We start from the raw sequence: 24967 nt of genomic DNA, 5'->3' as shown, positions 1-24967 counted from the left end.
GTCTCCCTGCCGTCATAAGATCATATTCTTGCTCGTCTCCCTGCCGTCACAAGATCATATTCTTGCTCGTCTCCCTGCCGTCACAGGGTCATGTTCTTGTTTGTCTCCCCGCCGTCACAAGATCATATCCTTGTTTGTCTCCCTGCCGTCACAAGATCATCTTCTCTACACGTCTCCCTGCCGTCACAAGATCATCTTCTCTACACGTCTCCCTGCCGTCACAAGATCATCTTCTCTACACGCCTCCCTGCCGTCACAAGATCATCTACTCTACACGTCTCCCTGCCGTCACAAGATCATCTTCTCTACACGCCTCCCTGCCGTCACAAAATCATATTTCCGACTCGTCTCCCTGCCGTCACAAGATCATCTTCTCTACACGCCTCCCTGCCGTCACAAAATCATATTTCCGACTCGTCTCCCTGCCGTCACAAGATCATCTTCTCTACACGTCTCCCTGCCGTCACAAGATCATCTTCTCTACACGTCTCCCTGCCGTCACAAGATCATCTTCTCTACACGTCTCCCTGCCGTCACAAGATCATCTTCTCTACACGTCTCCCTGCCGTCACAAGATCATCTTCTCTACACGTCTCCCTGCTGTCACAAGATCATCTTCTCTACACGTATCCCTGCCGTCACAAGATCATCTTCTCTACACGTCTCCCTGCTGTCACAATACCACATCCCCGACCCGTCTCCCTGTCGTCATGGAAGGATATTTACGACACGTTATCTCCCATCACACCAGGTGTTTGCCAGTTTAAGCACACATCTAGAAGAGTCTCCCACACCAAGCTAATCAATGGACATGTCTTCTGGCAGCAACCTCAGCCCATCTCACCGTGCGCTACTTCAAACTCAATGTTTGAGCCAAACAGTTAACAAACTGAAGCGTGAAGGAACATCTCGTGTTGAGACTGATTTCACTGCATTGTAGGAACGTCAATTGAGGAGTTCTCACAGACACAATGGACACTCAGTAACCCGAACACCTTCGTTTTAATCGTCTGGGTTAACACGTTTAGATTTTACGAAACAAGGAAGAAGATATACTTATGTATTTGTGTTCTACTGTGACCCCGGGAGGTACGGTATCCGGAGAAGAGACTGTGTGAAGTGTCACAGTCTAGTGATACATTTCCTTCATACGTTCCTACGGAAGCCTTTTAAGGCCATTTGTTTTTTTGGTTTTTTTTCGATAATATCTTTAAATTCCAACTTAATATCTTTAAATTTCAACTTAGTTTCTTTAAATTTCAAGAAAGTATCGAAAAAAATTAAAAAAACAATTGGCCCTAAAAGGCTTCCGTACGTTCCTTCCAGGGGCCATTTTGAAGCAGAATATCAACACTTGCATCGTCCTATTGATAGTTAAGGGGCTCACATTTGGTATCCGGAAAAACGGGATGTTTTTGAATAAATATAACTTGCAGTGACAAAACATGTTCACTTTTTCCTTTTCTTCACTTGAAGCAGTGACCGAAAAAATGATTTGTGCTAAGAAATATCATAGCTATCATACCTAGGATATTAAATTGTGGTCTCATAGTCACTGTTAATGAAACTAATACATCAGTGATGTAGTTCATTACGTGTTGTTCTGTCGCCGTATCGACACCTTCATCAGCCAGGACAAACACAGGACCGTGTGCACCTGTACAGAAGCAATGGCGCATAGGCCATTAGCTTCTTTGACCCTTTCACTTTTCCAATAAAAAAAACACCTCTTAACGAAAGTCAATATAGTTCAAGCCCATGCAATATGAGCGTTTATTGACGATGTCGTGTGACTGCATCGATGTCGTTCACTGTGGCAATCATGGGACACTGATCACAGCCACTGTGGCCGGACACGGACAAAGAAATGAACACGAGCAATATACGGCCTCATTTCGCGTCATTGATCGGCATGGACACCCGTGTAAGGAGCTGGGATCTGGTTAGATACAACATGGCAGCCCTGTCTGGGAGTTCGAGGAATTATCTGACCAGCAGGTTTGATCGGAAGAACATTTCGATAATTGTTATAGATTGTAGCTGGGATCTGCTCATGCATACGTTCATAACGAAATTACCGGATCTCGACAAGGAAGAACCTAGATTACCACAGACAAGGGACTTGTTACGTGAACACCAGCATGGAAATACCTCTATTTGGAAATATCCCACAATCCCCGAACACCAACATGTATTTTTAATGACTGATTGATAAAGTGAGTATTTTTAGACCGCATTTATCAATATATCAACAATATCACGGCTAGTGGACTCCAGAAATGGGATTTACGCATTGTATCAATGTGGGAATCGAACCCTGTTTCGGCATGACGAGTTAACACTTTAACCACTAGGCACCTTACGGCTCTTATCATTTGATTGCTATGTGTGGTTATTACTATAATTCGACGTACAGGGGGTTAACCAGACTAACATTTAGTCTCTGAAATCTTATATTACACAATATCCTTCTTGACTCTAAAAATATAAAAAATTCCCTATGCTGATTGTGGAATAGAGCTAGCTTGAGCTGGCTAGACTTGCTTTTGTATGCATTTCTAGATTATTATTTTTTCATAAAAAAATATATTCCACGGTCATGGTGCAGGACTAGGGGTTAACAGGGGCGGCCCAGTCGTCCAAGGCGTCGCAATACGCTGTGCAGAGTTGCGTTCCTAGGGTACACAGAAACCTTTAATTGTGGGTTCGATTTCCGCATCGTTTCTAGGTTCGTCAGCACCATGCCCGTGCTCAAGGGTTTCACCAATAATGATAAACGTCTGAGACCTAAATTACTTCGGTTATCCTCCCACATTAAGCCAACACTCCGTAGCATAACTGAAATGCAAAGTGGTGCACAATCAAACTGACTAACTCACTATGGTGGATGGGCTATAACAGTCGTGACCTTGCTGGTTGTGTCTCATCGAACCCCAATGGGGTGGATTGATGCTCGTGCTATCAACCACTTGCTTGTCTGGTCCACATACCCTTCTGCAGTAATATTGTGCCTATGGCGTAGAACAAATTCTGTCTCTACTTTAAACAATGTGTCATCTATATTTAAAGACTCAAGTCACGACACAAACAGAATCCCTTTATGTGCAATTACGTCAAATAGAACGGATAGACAGCTATTAGTGCAAGTCCTGATCAGTTAATCTGGACACTGCACTCTTCTGTTCAGAGCGTCTACATGCACACACAGGACATTATTTCGTTACGTGTCATTAATCCGGACATCGTTTATCCGGACACCCCGCTTCCCTGTTTAGAACGTCTACGTGCACACATAGGACACTTCCGTTACAATGTTTCGTTAATCAGGACATCGTTTATCCGGACACCCCGCTTTCCCATTTAGAACGTCTACATGCATACAAAGAACACTTTCGTTACAATGTTTCGTTAATCCGGACAAATTTGCTCGTAACGGCATCGTCCGGATTAAGAAGGTTATTTCATTTTATGTTAAGAGGTTATTATCAGGTACTATCCGCGAAGGAAAATACTGTTAAACAATAAATCTTCACATTTTGACTTCTATTACGCAGGTCAGCGTTTCTGAATCAACGTGTCCATACAAGGACCAGCTGTTTTTTACAAGGACATCCCCGGTGCCATTGGGGCCTAATCACTATTGTAACAGTCGATAGGATCGATCCGCTGCCCCCGCGCAACAGGGAAAGTAGCCATGGCGTTTGAAGCATGTGTAGTTTAGCGGGTAAAAGCGTTTTCTTTCCACGGACTATTTCTTAAGCATAACATTTCTCTACAGAATCAATAGGTATCCAAGGCCTTCTTATACACATCCAGTACAAAAGCGGGTAAGAAAAATATACTCATACATGACTGTGATATGATAATATTAGTGTGAGTAGTGTTTAAACACGTATTGCTTGAGTGTAAACGATGTGTTTATTGAGTCGATATACAAGTCTTATAAGTTTTAAAAACAAACCAGAATAAGAATTCCTATAAACCTCTCTCCATTATTATGAGAGAGACAGAGAATAATCAGTCTCGATTATTCAGCGAAACAGATTTCATTGGACGTAAAAGTCAAATAGCGCTGAAAATGTATCAAAACATGTCGAGTAAGGATCAGCGAGATGTGGTGTGTCACACTAGCAGGTGTAATTTGCGTTTGCCTGTATGAGAGCACAAAGCCGATGGCCATTGTTTGGCCAGATTCACGACAAAACATAAGAGAGAGTTATTAGGACGTGGGTCTTTGTTTATGACGGAGGAACACGACATAGCTTGATCCGCGACCTCAAACAGGCTGTCATAAATCTAAACCAAACACTGATGTCGTTACTTCAAGCAGCTCGTTACATCAGAACAACCGTCGCTGACCTATCAAGTATGTAACCTTAGCTGAAATCCCAAACTCTCTTGAGATCCGAAAAATATTTCCACTCAAGGGGTATACATTACGAGGGCCAATAAATGTTCTCTCGGCGAACATAAGGTATTTTTCATGCAGCTGTCTATCGTGTGTATTTGAAATTGTGTTATTGTAAACAGGGGACAATAAATTTAACACACACAAAAACAAACATAAATTACGGTGTCCTTTATAACCGCAAGTTTCAAGCCAAAGTATTTGATATTTTGTAATCTATTATGAGACGCCAGTACGGTTCACACATAAATAAAACTACATTATCTCTGCACAATCATCTTATGGTCTGTATATATGTGCCGCGCATACAGCCATAGATAAAGGCAGTGTTAGAAAGGTGTTATGTCCAGTATGAAGACTTAGTACAAACACCTGTTAAACCGATCACCTCGAGTAAGAGACCAGCGCCAGCACCGTGTAAACGCCGTTTGTATGCATTATCTGCTCGCTTTGTTGGGTTATTGGTGAGTAGAAGTGTTTGAGTGACTTACCGCTGGGATAACGAGGGTTCCTACTCCCTCAATAAGTCCAGTTAAACTGATTGTCCGGTCGCCTGACCCGTCCCCTGTCTCGTCTGACCCTCCGGAGGACGCAGTTGATATGTTGCTTATTTTCCTCGATCTTGGCGACTCATCCGAAGAAGTAGTCTCCTTACTAGTCCGTCTCTCCGGTTGTCCATCTTGAACTTTTTGTCCACTAAGAGAACGCTGTAACAATTTAGCCTTGTCGCGTTCTATACCTTCTTTAAAAGGACAAGTAGCCATGTTTAGATTTTGATAATTCTCCAAATACTCACATAAGCGATTCTACACAGAGGCAGATCAGGATAAACTTGTAAATGCTCTATTTACAAAGTTACGGTATATTCCGGAAGCGTGGTAAGCATGGCATCCAACACTAGCTGCACTATAGGATTGGACCGAGTCGCAGCCGATCGCAGTCAGCGATGCAGTCACATAACGCCCTGATGATGTAGTCCAGGTGAGTTGCAGCTTAAACCAGTGAGGAGAGACTATGTTAAATTACATAGAATCACAGACGCTCAAATCAGGGCTCTCTTTCTACAGTATCCTCGCTAGTTCACACACACATCTCGTCGCACACTCTCCACAGCTCGTGGGTCAATTACAACTAGTCGCCGCGCGCTGAATGTCGGGTAAGCTCGTGAACGACTCGACCGTCAATGAATGAATCTTCCACGAGAGATGTTCATATACTCTCTCCAAATCAATTCATATCGCAACCACCCTCATCAATAAACACTGCTAATTAGCTACCTCGCTAAACGCAGCAAACTTGGGCCTTTCTTGATAAATCGTTCCGTGTATGGTATACGCATGGAATAGGCGTTACACAGAAAAAGGGATTATACTCCAATACCGTTATTACTTGAGACGTGAGGAATATGGTCTCTCATAGTCTTTGCAGCGCTGCCGGGGTATAGGTACGGCGTTCAACTATTCAAGGACTACATAATATAGCCAACTGAGTATGCGGGGCTTTCTTCAATGAAGGTACTATAGGCATTGCTATTCGCAGTGGGGTATAAATAGGAATTGTCACGTACTATGTGAACGTTACACTGATCCCCTGCCCACCGTGCCACAAGGCAGCCCGACCCTATAGCATGACTATTATTCCCATGAATGCCTTTATTCAAATCCTACAAGACAAAGTGGTTTCATTGTCACCTCACTGTAAAGGTATCTATAGTACAGCGTAAAATAGCCTTCAAATGAGCATTGCTATTTCGGAGCTTAGTATGTACCGGCTCGAACTACGGTCTTCGTATTGAAAGAGAAGTGATCTTGCATTTTCTTTTGAACACTCGTGTGTGTTTAACAGGTAAAAATATGACATTTTGTAAACAATTCCCCTTTTTTTCTGCATCACCTCTAACAAATAATCCATATTGTTAATGTAAATTCAGACAGCACACATCTATATTAATGCTCTTTAAAGTTTATCTTTTTTCATGACGATAGTTATGCAATTTAACATGACCATTTTATTTTGTTTAATAAAACATGATATTTAAAAATAATTGTATAAATTATTGCGTAGATATCTTTGTTTTGAATGCAAACTGAAGGTGAGCAAAGATTTTGTGAAATCCGCCTCGCAAGCCTATACCACACGCGCGGACGTACCAGCCTTTCGCTCTCATACAGTAAACGAGATTATCGGTAGAGCGCACGGCTTGGTCTCGGCCTGGTGTACCGCGCTTTGTGTTGGATATAATCTGTGGAGAAAATACCATACTCTAGATATACCTTGACTGCCAACAGTCAGTAACAATTACTTTTCTTATTTATGTGATCAATAATGTTTCTTTGTTTGTCTTAACAGCGACAATGTGTCTGTGTGGATGATATCTTGTTGTTCTGTCCAGGGAGTTTGGTGTTGTGACCAGAGACAAGCCGAACACAGCTGTGACATTGTCAAATATTATATATAAATGTATGTATATAACATCGTAAATGTATTTAGAGGAAGCATTATTTCCTACATATTAAGTTTTACATTAATGTCATCATTTATTCAAAATATGTCCTTCACATGTCATTATGAGCTGTTGTAGAAAGGTAAGGTGTGTGTGTAGTGCAGATATGAAGAGGTAATTCATAATTATTAATTACATGTTGGTCAGGTGCAATGTCGTGCCATACTAACCCGATGGCGTAGATCGTTGATCATGTCATGTCGCATATATGGGGTGCCTTGAAGATATATATCCTTTAAAGTTCGCCATATATTCTGTCGCTCAAATGTGGTGCCTAGATGACTCGAAATATATCCTTAAAAGGCCGCTGTATATTCTGTTGTATACACGGGGTGCAATAACGATTATTTAAAATATACCAATCAGATGTCGCTATGTTCAGTCGCACATACTGAGTGCCTCATATACTATGTTGATGATAATCATAAAGGTTTTTCAGTTTTTGTATGTTTTGTCATACACAGAGAGACATACATGCACACACACACACACACACACACACACACACACACACACACACACACACACACACACACAGACACACACAGACACACACACACACACACACACACACACACACACATATACACATACGGACACACACATACACATACAGACAGACACACATATACATATATACATATATTCAGAGCTCCAGATAAGCTTTTGGTGTTGTGGGTATTTTACCCATGCATTTTAAAATCATTGGGTATCAGTAATTCTATCTGGGTATTCAAATTTCTGTTACCCACTAGTTTTTACACATGTGGGTATTTAAGTTAAATATTCAAAAACACTGTTCTATCTAGTCCCTGCAAACTGGTGTCGTGTGGGTTCGAGAGCTTTATAGGACTCAAAAATACCATGATACTTCCACAAGAAAGTGTGATGGCAAATGATCATGATGTAACTGTCATCGTGGAGTTTGGCAAGGTTGACGGAATGCCCGTTTATAATTTCAAAATAAGTTGCTGATTTGCTAATCGAATACGCAGGGTTACTTCACAATATTTTGATGATACGCACAAGTTTTATTTTTGTAGCATTTCTGTAATGTTCGTTGCTTATTCGATACGCTTGGATGATATTTTACTGCGTATTTCTGCATTTCTGATGCGTATTTTACGCAGATACGCAGCTTATCTGGAGCTCTGTTATATACACACTCACAAACACACATACACATACAGACACACATTTATACATTTATCATATAATAGGTAGGTTTCTCGGCAGGATAAAGCCAACGGATAAAAACGATACCCGTTGGGGTCATATGCGGATAGAGATGCAAATATCAAAGGTCAAGTAGGGACTACTTTCAGTGTTTATAAACAAACATGGCGTCGCACTTGTCATTCGGCGATCGACTCAGAATTAACCATCGTGAATCTGGAGAAACTACAGGGATAATTGCTAATAGTCTAATATACTGAAAATCAGTGTCGAACTGCGACGTAACTAAGGTATTTTATAAGTTTTGGCAACTTTGGAGATATAAATTTCGAAACAATTTTGCGAGGGCACTCGGCCTAGCCAAGCGGGATCACTAGCCATATCTGTGCTCCTAGACCTCGGTGGCTTGAAACCTTTTCCACAAATAAAAATAGTTGGATTTAGGCGAAAGATGTATGAATTGTTACCTTGTTTCGTTTTGGCGCTGTGTGTACATCTGACTGAACTTCTTAACGTTATGACAGAACAGGCCGACTGTCAACAACGTCTGGCCGTGGCAGTGACGTCTCAGACTAGGGTAAGAGTAGCTTCCCTTTGACAAAGGGCAGTTACTCTAGCGTACAGACCGATGGATTGCCGCGAAAGGCAAGTAAAAACAATTGTTGTTTTGCGTATATGTTGCTTCGCCACAGTATAAGAAACAGATTTCAGTTGGAACTATATTGGCTACTGTCACTGTCCGACTGACACATCACTTACCCTGTGACGTAATGAATATTAATGCGTGCATTCGAGGAAAACTCGCAATGTTTAGGGAATGTTTGTGAGTGAGGGGAAGCGATTTTCAAGCACAGAATTGAAGAATGACATTACAGAATTGAAGAATGACATTATATGATAAAGAGGTTATCACGCTTGTGTGTTTGGAATAAAGACTTTGTATTTCGCTCGCCAAGGCTCGCTTAATACAATGTTTATTCCTAATGCAGGATATTTACCATCCCCAAACACACTCGCGTGATAACCTCTCTCTCTCTCTATATATATACATACACACTCACAAACGCACACACACACATACACATACAGACACACACATACACACTCACATTCACACACATACACATACAGACACACCAACACACACTTACACTCACTCAAACACTCACACATACACACATAAACAGACACACACAGACACACACACTCACATACACACACACACTCACACAGGGACAATCGCATAAACGCACACTCACACTAACAGACACACACTCACACATACTCATGTATGTATATTATCTATAATGATTTAAAAAATATAACCTATGACGGTCAAATGTATACGGAGCCTACATGCTGAGTCATACGGTTCCTGTCTGTCTGAATATAGACGGCGCCGTGAGAATAATTCAGAATATGCCATTTAAAGGTTGATTTTACCTTCTATATCTGTTTATTTGTTTGTTGTTTAACGCCTCACTGAGCACTATTTCAGCTGCATCCCGCGAGTCCTCTGACGACAAGCCTGGGTTGCCGAAGACCAATTCTTACTCGAATCTTCACAGGCAATCTTCTGTAAGCATGTATGGGATGCCGATATGGTAGTTCAAGAGACATTCCTGACAAGTTATGTTCTGCGATTATATGGAGAGATTAGAACATATCCTTTACATATCGTCGTAATGTAGGTTATGTCGCTTAAACTTTACACCGATATCATTTGGAGAATACTACGTTCTCTATCACAAGAGTCGGTCGGGTAGCCTAGTGGTTAAGGTGTTCGCCGTCACGCCGAAAACCCGGGTTCGATTCCCATTTCTGGTGTTCCCCGTCGTGATATTGAGGGGGTATTGCTAAAAGCGGCGTAAAACCACATTCACTCACTCAAGCCTCATTTTGAATTCAATGTGACGTTATGTCGAGGGGAAGCTGGTTAATTCAAATTGTCTGACTCATCGGAATATCTGCCAATGCGTGACTGAAGAAGGTCCACATCTGAATCTGCTTTTTTAATATAACTATCATTAACTGTATCAACAAAGAATGTAAGAAAAAAGATGAATGAACTAAAACGAGCAATGATTATATTTCTGCCTGGCGTGGTAGTGATTGATTGATAGAGAAATAGGAATGACAACAAGCGACCTTTCGTAAACATTTATACCTGCTTATGATTGATACATCATTTTTCTCTTTATAGCTAATCTACAAAATCCAATATCAAAGGCGCAATGGCCAAAAAAATCCAACATGTTCGTACCCCTCTGTTCGGATCAAACATGTTTTAGGCACACTTGTTTGTAATATTAAACGAACCGATCCTATCTCCATAAGAGGTGGTGTTGGATTACATTTAGATTATTTTTTGCTGGTTATTTTTCTTTTTGGCTTGCTTCTATAATACCATGTTTTAATGTTGTATTGGTGATCTAAGTGCCTGGAAGTGGCCTATATATACCTACATCTAACAGTGTTACTCTTGGCGACCAGTAAATGGCCGGTGTTTCTGTGGTCAGGTACTTTGTTCCGTGGCACTTGGCACTTGGGCTTTTCTGGTCGCCTCTAGCAGAGTAAACATAAAGACTACAGGCGGAGTTGGTCCCCTTCAGCAGGGTAAACATGTGACTACAGTTGAGCTGGTCACTGAGAGCAGAACACACAGCTCCCAAAGAATTCTGACAAATACAACGTTAAGCATATTATGAAACTATCTAACAGCTGACATGGACTGTAGTCTCGAGACTGAGTTTCATGATGTTTACCAAGCCTTGGCTAATGAAAAACACTCTCTCCTCATAAAATGACCTCTATGAGGTTAAGGGGCGCTACATTAGACAGCGAAAGGTTTGTTATGGAAAGTAAACAGAGTTATACTTGATCATTGTTGAGGCCTGTGTACTGAATTCGGTTCACTTCTGTTCTTGATCATTGTTGTCGAGGCGTGTTGTATATATATATATCGACAGCAGTTATGGGATGATTGATATATAACTTGGATAAATCCCCCGAACAAAAGGGTCAATTTGATTTTCACAATAACATGTCTTTTTTGCCAGTGTTGAATTTATTACATCAAAGATTTAATGCTCTCTACTCTGAATATACCGCTAGGGCTGCACCACGTGACCTTGTGCTCGCAGCCTTAAAGGTGCCATGACGTCGCTGAAGAATGTTGATATAAAACTCATGCACAAACATAATCCATATGTCGCTGCTTCTGGTAACATAAAATGGCTTTTCAGAAGAGTTAATGTGAGGTAGAATGGTGCTGACTAATTTGTGTTCGTTTCGTAAATCTATATCAAGTCGTTTTTTTATGGTCTAAAATACTTTGACAATGTCTCTTCATTTACGAAATGTAGACGAGCACGAATGGCATGATTGTTTTATAGGCACCGTTATTCGCTGTCCCATGATCGCACCGTCATTATGCTTGGTCTGTCTGCACCATACACATCGTTAGGTTCCACCACGGTTCTAAACGTGTTCGGGCCGAGTGGTTAGAGCATTCGCTCGTCACGCTCGAACCAAGACTCGGGTTCGATTCCCTACATGGGCACAATGCATGAAGCCTATTTCCGGTGTCCCCCCGCGACGATATTGTTGGAATTAGTGCTAAAAGCCCCGTAAAACTAGACTAGACTCACTCACTCACTCTAAAGGTGTTCGCCTTTCCCTTTTCCCTTTGGCCAAATCTCGCGTTCTCGCGATCTCGCATTCTCGTGTTTAGGGCATATTTACCTCGTTTCCAAAGGTCGAGATCGCGAGAATGCGAGATCGCGAGAATGTCCCTTACAGTATTCCATAGTTTTCAGTATAGTAACGTTTCGATAACGTTTGTAACTTTTTGTTCACATCCCTTTTTCAAGAGTGTATTTTTCTTTTGCAGTTTGTGAATTGAGCAATTCCTTCCCTGGGAACTGTGCTGAAAAGGCTACAAATAATATAAGATCCACTTTTCTTGTAACATTTGATTCAGATGATCTTTGCGCTTATAAGTTACACTTTGCACGGATAATCCTATCATAACTAAACCATTTAATTTAATGTATTATTGTAGATGTAATTATTTAATCATGCCTACCGACAATGACTGAAAAAGTACTGTTTTATGAATATTAGCTTCCGCGGTGATGCGGCTGTCATACCAGCTGTTTCAGTCAGAGGGGGTTTATTGTGATTTGATGGCCTCTGATTGACCAATCAGAAACGAGTAATTTCCAAATTCATGGTAGAATGCATATTATATGTCTATAAAACATAACCTACAAGCATTAATATCAACTATTTTATTAGAATGCCAGCACGAGAACCTATTCATCCATGTTTGATGGTGGCTAAAAATGAAAACAAGAAATTGTTATTCGATTGGGATGTATTTGATACGGGTATCATAGTTGTGTTTTGGACCTTAAGTTTGCAGTGTTTCGGCGACTGTTTTCAGCCTGATTACGTTTGTAATTTGTTCGTCAGATCCAATTGTCAAGTGTATGTTTTCTTTGCCCGGCACTGTACAATTGCACAACGCAATGACAATAATATTGTGAATAATGCAATTCAAAACCATCAAAATGAACAATCTTCTATTCGTTATGCGTGTAAAATTATTCAAAACACGAATACCTATATTTAAAATAAAGTTTTATCTCATCTACCTCTCTTATAACAGTTATTACTGTTTATGGCGGCACGGGTGGCCCAGTCGTCTAAGGCGCCGCGATTCGCTGTGCAGAGTTGTTTCCCTTAGGCACGCCAGAAACCTATGATTGTGGGTTCGAATCCCGGTTCGCCCCGATTATGTTTCTAGGTTTGTCAGCACCATACCCGTGCTCGTGGGTTTCACCGAAGTGGTAAACGTCTGAGACCTGCATCACTTCGGGCTTTCCTCCCACATTAAGCTGACACGCCGTGATATGACTGGAATACAGTTAAAAGTGGCGTTAAACCCAACTCACTCACTCACTCACTATTACTGTTTATGCGATAATAACAGCATGGCCTACCTCTTTGGCAAATGACTACAATTACACATTGACAAAGAACCTCCTGTATCTCGCTATGACAACCCTCACCATAACCATAAAAGAAACTAGTTTTTCATCTTGAAGAGAGTTAAAAAATGTTACATAAATATTTAGTCTAAAAGTAGATACAAACAACTTTCAATTTCCCCACTTCCATCTTTCATACCATGAGATGGGAAGTTGAACCATAAACGCTCCCCCGGACTTCGCCTACTTAGAATGCCGTTAAAGAAGCAGGTACTTCAGAGAAATGAAGACTTTTCCTATTATCTCGTCCTGAAGAGGGGGCATTGGCACCGCCCATTGCCATATCGTAACAGCATCAAGTAGATAATCAAACCGTACATTATTCCATGCCCCGCTATATTGGTAAAAAAATAATTAAGTGTTCATAAAAAATGATCTATTAGCAGTCGAGATAACAGTAACTGTTATATGTGAAACAGCTGGATTGCCGTAAGCAGATAAGGGGGAAATTTGTTTCTTTGATATGTCAATCCTCGGAGAAGGGCATATCTTCAGTGTGATGTTTTAGAGGATCTGGTTTCTCTTCAGGCCACATCCTAAAGATATTCAAGCCAACAGTTACCTCTGTGTAACGCGTTGCATAGCAGGGAATAGATCATTATTACCGTAACTGTTTTTAAAGATATGTTTTTTGAAGTATCTCTGAGCATTATTTCTTTCACAGAGTCAGTGGTATACGTGTGCGGGATGGATTCACAACGGCCGTAAATTACGTGCGACGCGTAGGTAGTTGCGATTTTTGTAATACAGTGTATGCACTGTCTGATTTTTTCTGACGGTGTAGGTAATATCAGAAATATGAGCAGAAACAATGAAAATTAATGATCTTGAACAAAAAAACATTAAGTATATTATGATATATATTTAGCGTCATTATTGAGGGTCACGCGGGTATTAAGAAATAACAGAATTAAACAAACATTGCATTTTCAACTTCCAAGAGTGAGTAAGTGAATGAATAAGTATGGTTTTACGCAGCTTTTAGCAATATTCCAGCAATACCACGGCGGAAATGGGCTTCACACAGTGTACCTATGTCGGGAATCGAACCCGGGTCTTCGGCGTGACGAGCGAACGCTTTAACCACTAGGCTACCCGACCGCCCCACATCCAAGAGTGCAGTTCAGTTGCATCTGGAATGAACCATTTTATACCCACGTTGACTGTTACGGATTTGTATGCCTTTGTATAAAGTTACACATTCGATAGCAAATATACCTTGTCATAAAAGACGAAAATCGATTTTCCACTGTGACGTCAAAAGACGAGTGAGCGATATACACACGCACAGAGGAAAGGGGGTACGACTCGGTTGTGCGTGGAACTTGGCCATTGTAACTCGGCTCTCTTGATGATAAGTTGTTATGGATCACGACGATATATTCTCTTAACTGTTTTGTTTTTTAAGCATTGAATTGCAACCCAATGTTTGGGTGGAAAATGCAGAATAAATTATGATAAATACTGTCGACGTTCTGCGCGAGTTTTCGTCAGTCTCGCGGAATTTTATTTTCACTTTTTTTGTTTTTACCAAATCGCTGTAATATATCCATTTTTAATCCCCTAATTCTTCTTACTATAAATTCCCATTGCATATGCTCAATAAAGTGGCCCAATTGTGCGACGGATAGATGACTGGATCTCTCAGTATAGTAGAAATGCTGCTCAATCTAAAATCTGGATTTGGCTTTGTTTACATATTTAAACAAGTACGGTTGTCAGAGCACATCTTTCCATGTCTACACCTTTTGTATTTTGCGTGATTTCATCTTGTGATAGTTTGACATTTGAGTTTAAAATGTATGAGGAATTCAGAGATCTATGTATCGCAAACAAGTGTGAAATATTTGCAACGGTCTTACACGAAACGTGCTTTTGTCAACTCTATCACTTCGGCGTTCGTGCTTGTTTCTCTCTAAAATATACTTACTGCAGAATCGATTCTAAGGTTATAGGCGGTGTTTCAGAATGAATATTGGTGTCTTGATAAATAACAGATACCCGTGATCACTTACATGATGCTTTGTAATTGTAAAAATCAGATATCTTGATTTCAAAACATACATTGATTTAAGCTGTGAATGGTGATTTCATATTTAATGTAAACAATAGTGATCACTAACATGACGCTTTTGTAATATTATTGTAAGTTTAAGATATCTTGATTTCAAAAGATACATGGATTTACGCTGTGAATGGTGATTTCATATTTAATGTGAACAATAGTGATCACTAACATGACGCTTTTGTAATATTATTGTAAGTATAAGATATCTTGATTTCAAAAGATACATGGATTTACGCTGTGAATGGTGATTTCATATTTAATGTGAACAATAGTGATCACTTACATGACGCTTTAGTAATTGTAAGTATCAGATATCTTGTAAACAATAGTGATATATTGTCTCTGTAGGCCCATTTAACTTTCAGAAATCGTTTACAGTAATTTTGATTTTCGTAGAATGACTGTGGACGATACCACAGAACAGAGAATATCAAGAATACAACACTGCGCACTATATTAGTGTCCGTGATGTATTTTGAGTTTAATTCAACTTCAAAGACTTAGTGAGGGTTGAAGGGGGCACAAAAGCCTTAGCTTTCTGAATCCTGGGGTTTATTAATTACGAATGCAAATAAACATTGAAACATGCACTCACCGCAAAAGGTTGCTTAGATTGAAAATAATTACATCAAACTGCTCTGCTAATTTAAATTTCGTCGAGAACAAGTTTTACTTCGCAAACAAACTTCACCTTGTCCGCTATTTGTTTTCGATACAGAGGACCAATGGACGCTATGTTTAGTGTCGTCCAATCGCCGCCTTCGATAAATCCGCTGCTGCTGGCTACTAGTTTAGGTAGACTGGAACCCAGTCTATATAGACAGTGTGAAGAAATGCAAAAAGGCATAATTAGAGATTACTACACGAGTGCCTGTCATATACCATTTACAATGAGCGAAAGCGAGTCAGATACGTTTTGAAACAACGTTGTAAGATAAATAATATGTGACAGACACGAGTGCGGTAATATGTTTCTTTCAAACTCTCAACTGGTACCATTTTAGCATCGAATCGATGTATATTTTGTCTATTCTCGTGATCGCAGATGCGCATTTATACAAACGGCGAGTGACGTCATCCGGCTTACTGTTCACTACTCATACCTAGTGTGACTCTCCACAGTAAAGTTTGAGCCATGTCTGTGCATTGCCAAGGCGATAATGATGAAGCAAACAAGATAAGATGAAGGAACAATAATTCAACACTAAAAAACCCAGTTTCGACACAGACGTAAATGCATTCGACCGAAGAAGGAGAAACGTATCCATCAGGAAAGTAGTCCGTCATAATCTGACCGCAGGTCATCACCATGGAGTAGCCAATCACGTTCCCTGGAATTCGATCTCATCCATACCAGTTATTTCAAATGGGTTTCTTACCCACGGGTGTGTAAGAAATAGATACATAATTACCCATCTACCTGTATATATGATATTTGGGTAAAAACCCTACCCCAAACGCAAAATATAACCTGGACTAGCCCGTTGTCATCAGCGACGCGTAAAAATAGATGCACCACCTCGGATCGCATCGTACGTGTATTCATAATTCGCCGGTTTTATAAAGACACGTTCAAGATGTTGACGCTACCTATGCCTCATGAACGCCCGGTTTGAATAACATCGGGCTATCAATAAAACATCAAACATTAGGAGCAATGCCATGTTGATAAATTTAATCGTGCGTGTGAAATGAATCATTGCGTCAACATGTCCAAAATAGAAAATGACACTACGGCCAACACAGACGAGTGGTCGGCACACGTCCCGAACATAGGTTAATATCGTCGTCATTAAACTTTAATTTTTATATGTCTTGACACATTCTGTTTCGTCTCTTGCTGTCATCTCAACAGGCTAGCCTTCGGAAATATCCATTCACTATTTATGGAAACTCTTTGAAGGCTTTGAAATAACATAATTGACATACATTATGCACACGAGTGAGCGAATGTGGCCTAAAGCACCTCCCTAGTGTGTGTGGCAGGTGTTAACGGCAGTGCAGGACATGCTTACCCTTTTCGCAAACACCAGGGCCCACTTGCACAAAGCGCTCTTAGCGCTACGACTATTGTAAGCCTATGTTAAAGTATGGGAGTTACGATCATCTTAGCGCTAAGATCGCTTTGTGCAAGTGGGCCCTGGTGTCATCACTCGTTTTTCAGTAATCAATTCTTATTATTTTCCTCACTGTTTTGCTTTTTTCTGCCCCTTTGAATCCGTGTCGGTGGACAATCGAGACTGGTTAATTTCTAGCGTTGACATTTTATATGTAGCCATTGTCCACGTTTAAAGTGAGTGAGTGAGTATGGTTTTACGCAGCTTTTAGCACTATTACAGCTATGGGGTGGGGGTGGGGGGGGGGTGGGGGGGGGGGGTGATTGTACTAGTCCGGACTAATGCCGCTTTTATAGTGCTAGCCCACTGATATATCGCAGTTTAACATGGATACCCAACTCAGACCCAGTGTACTCACTCCGAGTCGGACAGTCCTTGTTTTATACCCCTAATGACATACGTCAAGCAAGGTAACAACAGGTACCATTTTTTAACATATTTTGGTATGAAGTGGCGGACATCAAACCACCGACCTTCCGGGCAGACGCTTTATTCACTTGACGGATGCGGTCCAAGTCTGTATTAACTTTATTTTTTACAATATATTCTGTGAGAACCAGGCCGCCTCCGTGGTCTTGTGGTAGAGCGTCCGCCCGGAGAGCGGAAGGTCCGGGGTTCGATCCCCGGTCGCGTTATACCAAAAGACGTTAAAAGATGGTACTTGTTGTTACCCTGTCTGGCGCTCGGCATTAAAGGGCTAAAACAAGGACTGGTGGGCTCGGAGTCAGTATACTGTGTCTGAGTTGGGTATTCATGTTAAACTGCGGCATGGTATCTCAGTGAGCTAGCACTATAAACCGGCATCAGTCCAGACTAGTACAAGCAGCCACACAAACACACACACGTTCATGCACGTCGCTATATAAGTGCAATAATCATGGTCGCGACGTTAAACCCCATTTCACCTCACCTCACTCCACCTCACCTCTTTGAGAACCAGTCCCCATCTGAAAAGGGAGTAAAGAGATCCGATTCTATTCGAGTGTGATCCGTATGAAGCACGGAAGCACCGAAGGCTTATATAACAGTGAGTGAGTGCGTTGGGTTTAACGCCGCTTTTAACAGTATTCCAGTTATATCACGGCTTAATGTGGGAGGAATACCCAAAGTAATGCAGGTCTAAGACGTTTACCACTTCGGTGAAACCCACGAGCACGGGTATGGTGCTGACAAACCTAGAAACATAATTGGGGCGAACCGGGATTCGAACCCACAATCATAGGTTTCTGGCGTGCTCAAGGGGCGCAACTCTTCACAGCGAATCGCGGCGCCTTAGACGACTGGGCCGCCCTACAACCGCCACTGGTTGAAGCTCAGATGAAATAACATCTTCCGTAGCAGTAAGTCAATGTTAATATCTACAACAGAGTTGTTACTATATGGTAGATCACGTCGTACATATGCGGTAGATCACGTCGTTAATAAGCGGTATATCAAGTCGTTAATATGCGGAAGATCACGTCGTTCATATGTGGTAGATCACGTCGTCGACGACAGTACCCGTTTGCCAAGACACGTGCCGGCATAAACATGTTACATTTTGGTTTGATGTTTTTTGCTTTTACAGATATAATGTCCGACGGACATGGTATGCTTTAAATTACACTGAGTAAAAAAATTACAAGATGTTATTTTTTGAGAATGACGAATCCGATCTCTGTTTTTTTCTGTCAGAAGGTTGTTTGGAAGTCTCCGGGTTATTACACCGCGAAGAATGTTATAAAAAGGGCGTAAAACACTACTCATACACTCGTCGGTAAAACTACATTTGAACGCGGGCAAAACGTCAGCTTCCATAAATTTTCTATCGCATTTAGCAATATTGAGAGTCTAGTACGCTGGATGCCATGAAATGTTTATCTGGCAATAAAACTCCAATATTTCAATGTTTAAATGTATTTTACCCGTGAGTGACAAATCAATGAAATACTTAACTCTAAACTAATGACCACGCATGGTCATTCATCCATGTAAGTCTACCAGTCTACTTGACTTGTACCATATGTGTATCCTGATATGACCCAGGAGTTCCTAAGTTGGATGCGACCCGTGAAGATCCGGTGTAGAAAAGGTCTTCCGCAACCCATGCTTGCCGTCAAAGGCGAATATGCTTGTCGTAAGAGGCGACTAACGGGATCGGGTGGTCAGGCTCGCTGACTTGGTTGATGCATGTCATCGATTCCGATTGCATGGATCGATGCTCATGATATCAATCACTGGACTGTCTGGACCAGACTTGATTATTTACAGACCGCCGTCATATAGCTGGAATATTGCTGAGTGCGGCGTTTAACATCAAACCAAAGCCAAGATAAATTAAGTGGTTGGTCGGATGCCTAAAGAACGGGTTGGCACCTCAATATCCAGTTATATCAAAGCAGGAAACTCCAAAATTGCGGACCCGTGAAGGTCCGGGGTAGAATAGGTCTTCAGCAACCCATGCTTGCCGTAAAAGGTGACTATGCTTGTCGTAAAATGCGACTAACGGGATCGGGTGGTCAGGCTCGCTGACTTGGTTGATGCATGTCATCGATCCAAATGCGTGGATTGATGCTCATGTTATCAATCACTGGATTGTCTGGTCCAGACTCGATTATTTACAGACCGCCGTCATATAGCTGGAGTATTGCCAAGTTCGGCGTTAAACAACAAACCAACCAACCAACCAACCAACCAAAATTGCACTTCGCTCAATGTAGTCAGGAGGTAAATCGAATCCATGTGTTCGACGAGCGAACGCTTGAACCACTGGGCTATCCGCCCTTTGATTACATTAATGTAAGATGGAGACTGAAGAAACACATTTTGCCTGGACCTAGAGTGAGTATTGTGCGTTTAACGCAGCTTTTAACAGTTACAAATTATATAACTGCGTATCGGCTTAATGTCGAGATACTGGGGAAACCACCAGCACGATTATGGTGCTGACAAACCGGGATTCGAACCCACCATCACAGGTTCCTGACGTGCCTAAGGGGCACAACTCTGCAGCGCCTTAAACGACTGGGCCACTCACGCCCCTCGTTTGGTAGAAAACGCTCAAATAGCATTGCGACATCACCAAGGCTGCTGTGAATATTTATGCAACTCAAGAAATCTCGGAGCAACTAAATGTGCGTGTAATGAGCGCATTCACACATAACCATGCAGAATAAAACCTAAACATCTAGACAATAATCTCTACCAACATCATAAAATTGTCTGGAAGAGAAACATAACTCCGGCAGCGGCACCTTGACAAAACAATAAATACAACGGCTGAGCATGTTTAAAGGAAACGTCTGAAAGGAATATGTGTCGATCTTTCAAACTGACTGTAACGTTGTCATTCCGAAGCATTTTAAGAACTAAATATATCTGACAATATCCAAACCACACACAAACTTGTAATTTTCCCATCGTTAACTTCTGGCAATGTGAAATATATAGCTGCACGGGGATTTGGCGTCGCTTGCTAAAATCATTAAATAAAACATGTGTTAAGGACGCAGGCATGTTTGCAGCCACGTAAAGCATGTCTGGGGATTTGATTGATGCAGGCGAATCTGGAGAGAGGGAGTTATAACGATGGATGCATAAATACCCTACAACAGTCGGAGATCACAGCGTTGGAGGTACTGTTACATCACCATAATTCAAGTATAATCGACATCGCTGAACCAATAGATTCAACGAGACAACAACAGTTTCAATGAGAAAATGACAAGCACGACTGTTTATCACCGAAGTCAACTCGATTGATCGCTTTATCGAATTTGAAATATATCTGTTTTTCAAGACTGTTTTAAATTACCAGGCTTCACCGCCATGTTCAAATAGTCTCAATGAGACATGTTATATGGGTACATGAAAACAAGTTGGTTGGTTTGTTGTTTAACGCCGCACTCAGCAATATTCCAGCTATATGACGGCGGTCTGTAAATAATCGAGTCTGGACCAGACAATCCAGTGATTGACATCATGTGCATCGAGTCACGCAATTGGGATCGATGACATTCATCAACCAAGTCAGCGAGCCTGACCACCCGATCCCGTTAGTCGCCTTTTACGACAAGCATATTCACCTTTTACGGCAAGCATGGGTTGCTGAACACCTATTCTTAGACGACGTCTTCATTGACCATACAGATTGCCGTTTAGAAAGTGGTCAAATGTATCAAATGTTTTATTTGGGATAACACTTTCTTAGTAAAGTACAGATTCTCGTAATTTTGGGCGTTGAGTCCCATCCGGGATTCGAACCGGCCGTTGGAGCCGTGTAAGTTTACACATGTGATAGGGTTATACAAAGTACGTAATCTAGACTACCAGTTGGACTTTCACTTTTGTGGAAGCCTTGGTGGCTTAGTGGGTTAGATCGCTGACTAAGTATGCTGGCGGTACTGATTTGTTGCCTCACCCCGGTAATGTGGGTTCGAATTCCTAATGGCACTCAACCCAAACAAGTACGAGAATCTGTACTAAGAAAGTGTTATTCCAAAAATAACATTTGTTACTTTTTTATTTACTTTCAAAATGCATTATGTATGTTGAAAGAGCATGTAAAATAGCCTCGGTGCAATGACTAAAGGATTGGAACAATAGTTTATCACCAAAGGCTACACTTTTAGTCAGTATATAAAAAACACATACTTTTTCCATTTAGTTTCAAAATACCAGGCTCTGCTGGCACACACACAGGGAGAACTCACAGCCATAACAAGTAAACAAGTCTCATGTTGACGCTTTTTGTTTATTCCAGTAGGTGTGCATGTAGTAGCGTTATACAGCTTACATGCGCAGATGCCCTTCATGTGAAAAACCCTTGATTGTTGTAATGTAAATCGGGTGTAGGATCCCAGTGTAACGTGCCTCTCTGTAACGAAGTCCGCAAAACGTGTTGTATCATTAATCGGTAAGATGGCGAACGGCCCTCGTGGAAGCAATATGATTAAAATTAGACAGGTCGCTGCCGCCGTTTCTGCTCCATTTACTGTTTTTATCGTTTAAAGGAACGTTTACAGCCAGAGGGGAAATATCAGGCGATGGTTACAGAAAACAGGCATATGCTGTAAAGTCAACGCGGTCCAGAGGTTGCCCAAAATAGCCGCATGGGCCTTATGCAACGTGTTTTCAATTGAGATCACGTCAAGACGCTTACGATAACAAGATGGCCGACTCGGAAGAAATTTATACGAAACGCGGCTGGTCAACTCATCAGCTGTCGACAGCACCACCTGTTGGTTGCACTTTTCATCCTCTAAAACTGAAAATTTACGTTTTATCGAACGACGGCTGTGGCTGAAGGCAAACATCCCACAAGGAGGGCACGATTAAACTTTGATTATTTGGGTGTACGTTTTCAATTTCACGTTCTGTTGAGCAGTATACCAAGCGTTAGAATCAATGACCAATTTCTGTCCTGACCGCGTGGTAATAGGAGATGTCGCCTCAAAGTCGCTGCATGATACGTGAAATGGCGGCCGTCCCGAGTCCTTTAAGGTCACAGGGTTTGGTCACCTAAATTTCTCGTCAAGCAGAATATAAGAACTTGTGTTTGACTCCCTAAATCAATTTACATTCCCGCTTATTTGTTTGTTGTTTAACACCGCAATATTCCAGCTGTATGACGGCGGTCTGTAAATGATCGAGTCTGGACAATCCAGTGATTGACATCATGAGCATCGATATATGTTGGGATAGATCTTTTAGTTCTACCAATTACATGTAATATAATAACACCATGACATACATGACGTACTACTAAAATCGACGTTGGGAGACGTCAAGGTGTAGGATGCTATGCAAACGTTTACTCGTTACGCCGAGGAATTCGATTCCCACGTAGGTCCATTTTGTGTAGGCCATTTTGGATGTCGTGATAATACCGCATGACTACAACCATCCTTACGCACTCATTAAACGACCTAAAGGGACCCCAAAATGGCTTCCCAGTGTGTACTAATAACAGAATCGAACCCGAGTCTGACGAGAGAACACTTTAACCACTATGCTACCTCACCGTGCCACAAATTGCAGTCTACAACTACAGTTTAAATGCATTTACTCATCAGTTGTCTGTCTGTTCATTTGCTATGTTCATGAGAAGGCCGAGAGCAATACAATAATATTTCTTACTAGTTTATAAAACTGTTCAGGCGCAGACAAACCCCGAAGACATTTCAACGATAGATTATAAATCCCATTTGAGGACAAGGAGTGCCAAGCATATACAAATTGTTTTTCCCCTGTCTGACCAAAGTCAATACCATCTCCTGCCACTGCTGCCAGCCAACGAAGTTAGTACTACAGGGTGATCTGTTACCTCCCTCGTTTATCGTTGAAATAAATATATACTTGGTTGAGACCACAAGTAACGTTAGTTATATGCAATGTGTTAAACAAAGACTGCACGACTAAGTTAGGTACCTAATGGGTGAATATAAACAGTCCAGATCAACATTTATCTTGAAACACCATCCCCGGGTTGATCATATGAGGCAAATTGTTATCACATAACCTTTCAGGTTAAGATTCACCATGTAACGTAGTAAGCTTCATACTAAGACTAACAAAAACATATTTAACGACATTTCTTCACCAAAGAATTTTGTATAAGTCGTTCATATACATTTTCAGGAATACTAAAACGTTACCTCAAGTGATGTCTTTCAAACACATGTAAATTTTTTAAAAATATAATAGATTATAATCCATTGAAGCAGACACTCGAAGGTGAAAAACATATTGAAAACCCGTTAAAGGTTAACACAGTGTTTTCAAATACAATTCATCGAACTTTCTTAAACAGGTATACTCAAATGTTATGAAAAAAACAATTATGTCCTAACGAGATACCCCAAGCAAGAAGTCATTAATATATTGGATATTGCTGTCCTTTCAAATAGGTTCCTTCGTGTTGGAATATTAGGCCTTATTACCATCAGAGATCTGTCAATACATCGGCTGAAATAGCTCGCAACGGATCTGGTGATCTGTCATCGAGTGTCGACCTTATACAAACGTCAACAGTCAACAGTCAAAATATGACTGATATTTGGCTGAATTGGCTGCCCTGGAAAACAATCCCAGAACACTGAGAGACCTATTGATTGACGTACAACCAAAGTTCAACTACAAGAATCGGGTCAGTGTAGTAGAAAACGATGTGAGCAATCTTACGATTAATCATGTCCTAATGTTTTCTCTATGTCTGTCAAAACTGATTGAGTTGGATATTACGACGCTTTTAGCATTATTCCAACAATATAACGGCGGGGGTTACCAGAAATGAGTTTCTCCAGAGACCATATAATATCTATATCTAGTATATGGTCTCTGGTTTCTCGCATTGTACCTATGTGGGAATCGAACCCGGATCTTCAGCGTGGCGAGCGAACGCTTTAACCACTAGGCTATCCTTTTGCCCTTGTCCAAATGGAAAAGTTAGGGCTATACAAGATGCACAGGTCATTCTGCAACAGTTCTGACGGGATTAATACATTGAATAACATTTACAGGAACAACATCATACTCCTAGTTTTCGAGATGACAGTTCAAGATATAAAAAAATGATGCCAAGAGGAAGCAAGGTTTTTAAAAAGGCTCTGAATGATGTGGTGACTTGAACAAATTCAATTCATCAGACTTGTGCGTTGGCAG

At 41.1% G+C, this 24967-nt stretch overlaps 1 protein-coding gene across 1 annotated transcript in view; it reads right to left on the bottom strand.

Annotated features, from left to right (window-relative positions):
• The window catches only part of LOC124144457 (guanylate cyclase soluble subunit alpha-2-like), a 103330-nt gene extending 97520 nt beyond the window's left edge, over window positions 1–5810 (bottom strand). Inside the window, exon 1 of the mRNA XM_046513863.2 lies at window positions 4900–5810. Within this exon, the coding sequence (XP_046369819.1) occupies window positions 4900–5172 (273 nt within the window). The 5' untranslated portion in view covers window positions 5173–5810. The remainder of the gene's footprint in view (window positions 1–4899) is intronic.
• Window positions 5811–24967: the final 19157 nt, after the last annotated feature.

Source organism: Haliotis rufescens, unplaced genomic scaffold, assembly GCF_023055435.1.
Source record: "Haliotis rufescens isolate VD_foot unplaced genomic scaffold, xgHalRufe1.0.p SCAF_7, whole genome shotgun sequence".
Classification (NCBI taxonomy): domain Eukaryota; kingdom Metazoa; phylum Mollusca; class Gastropoda; order Lepetellida; family Haliotidae; genus Haliotis; species Haliotis rufescens.
The sequence above is the reverse complement of the archived record's forward strand: the minus strand, read 5'-3'. Positions and strand labels throughout refer to the sequence as shown.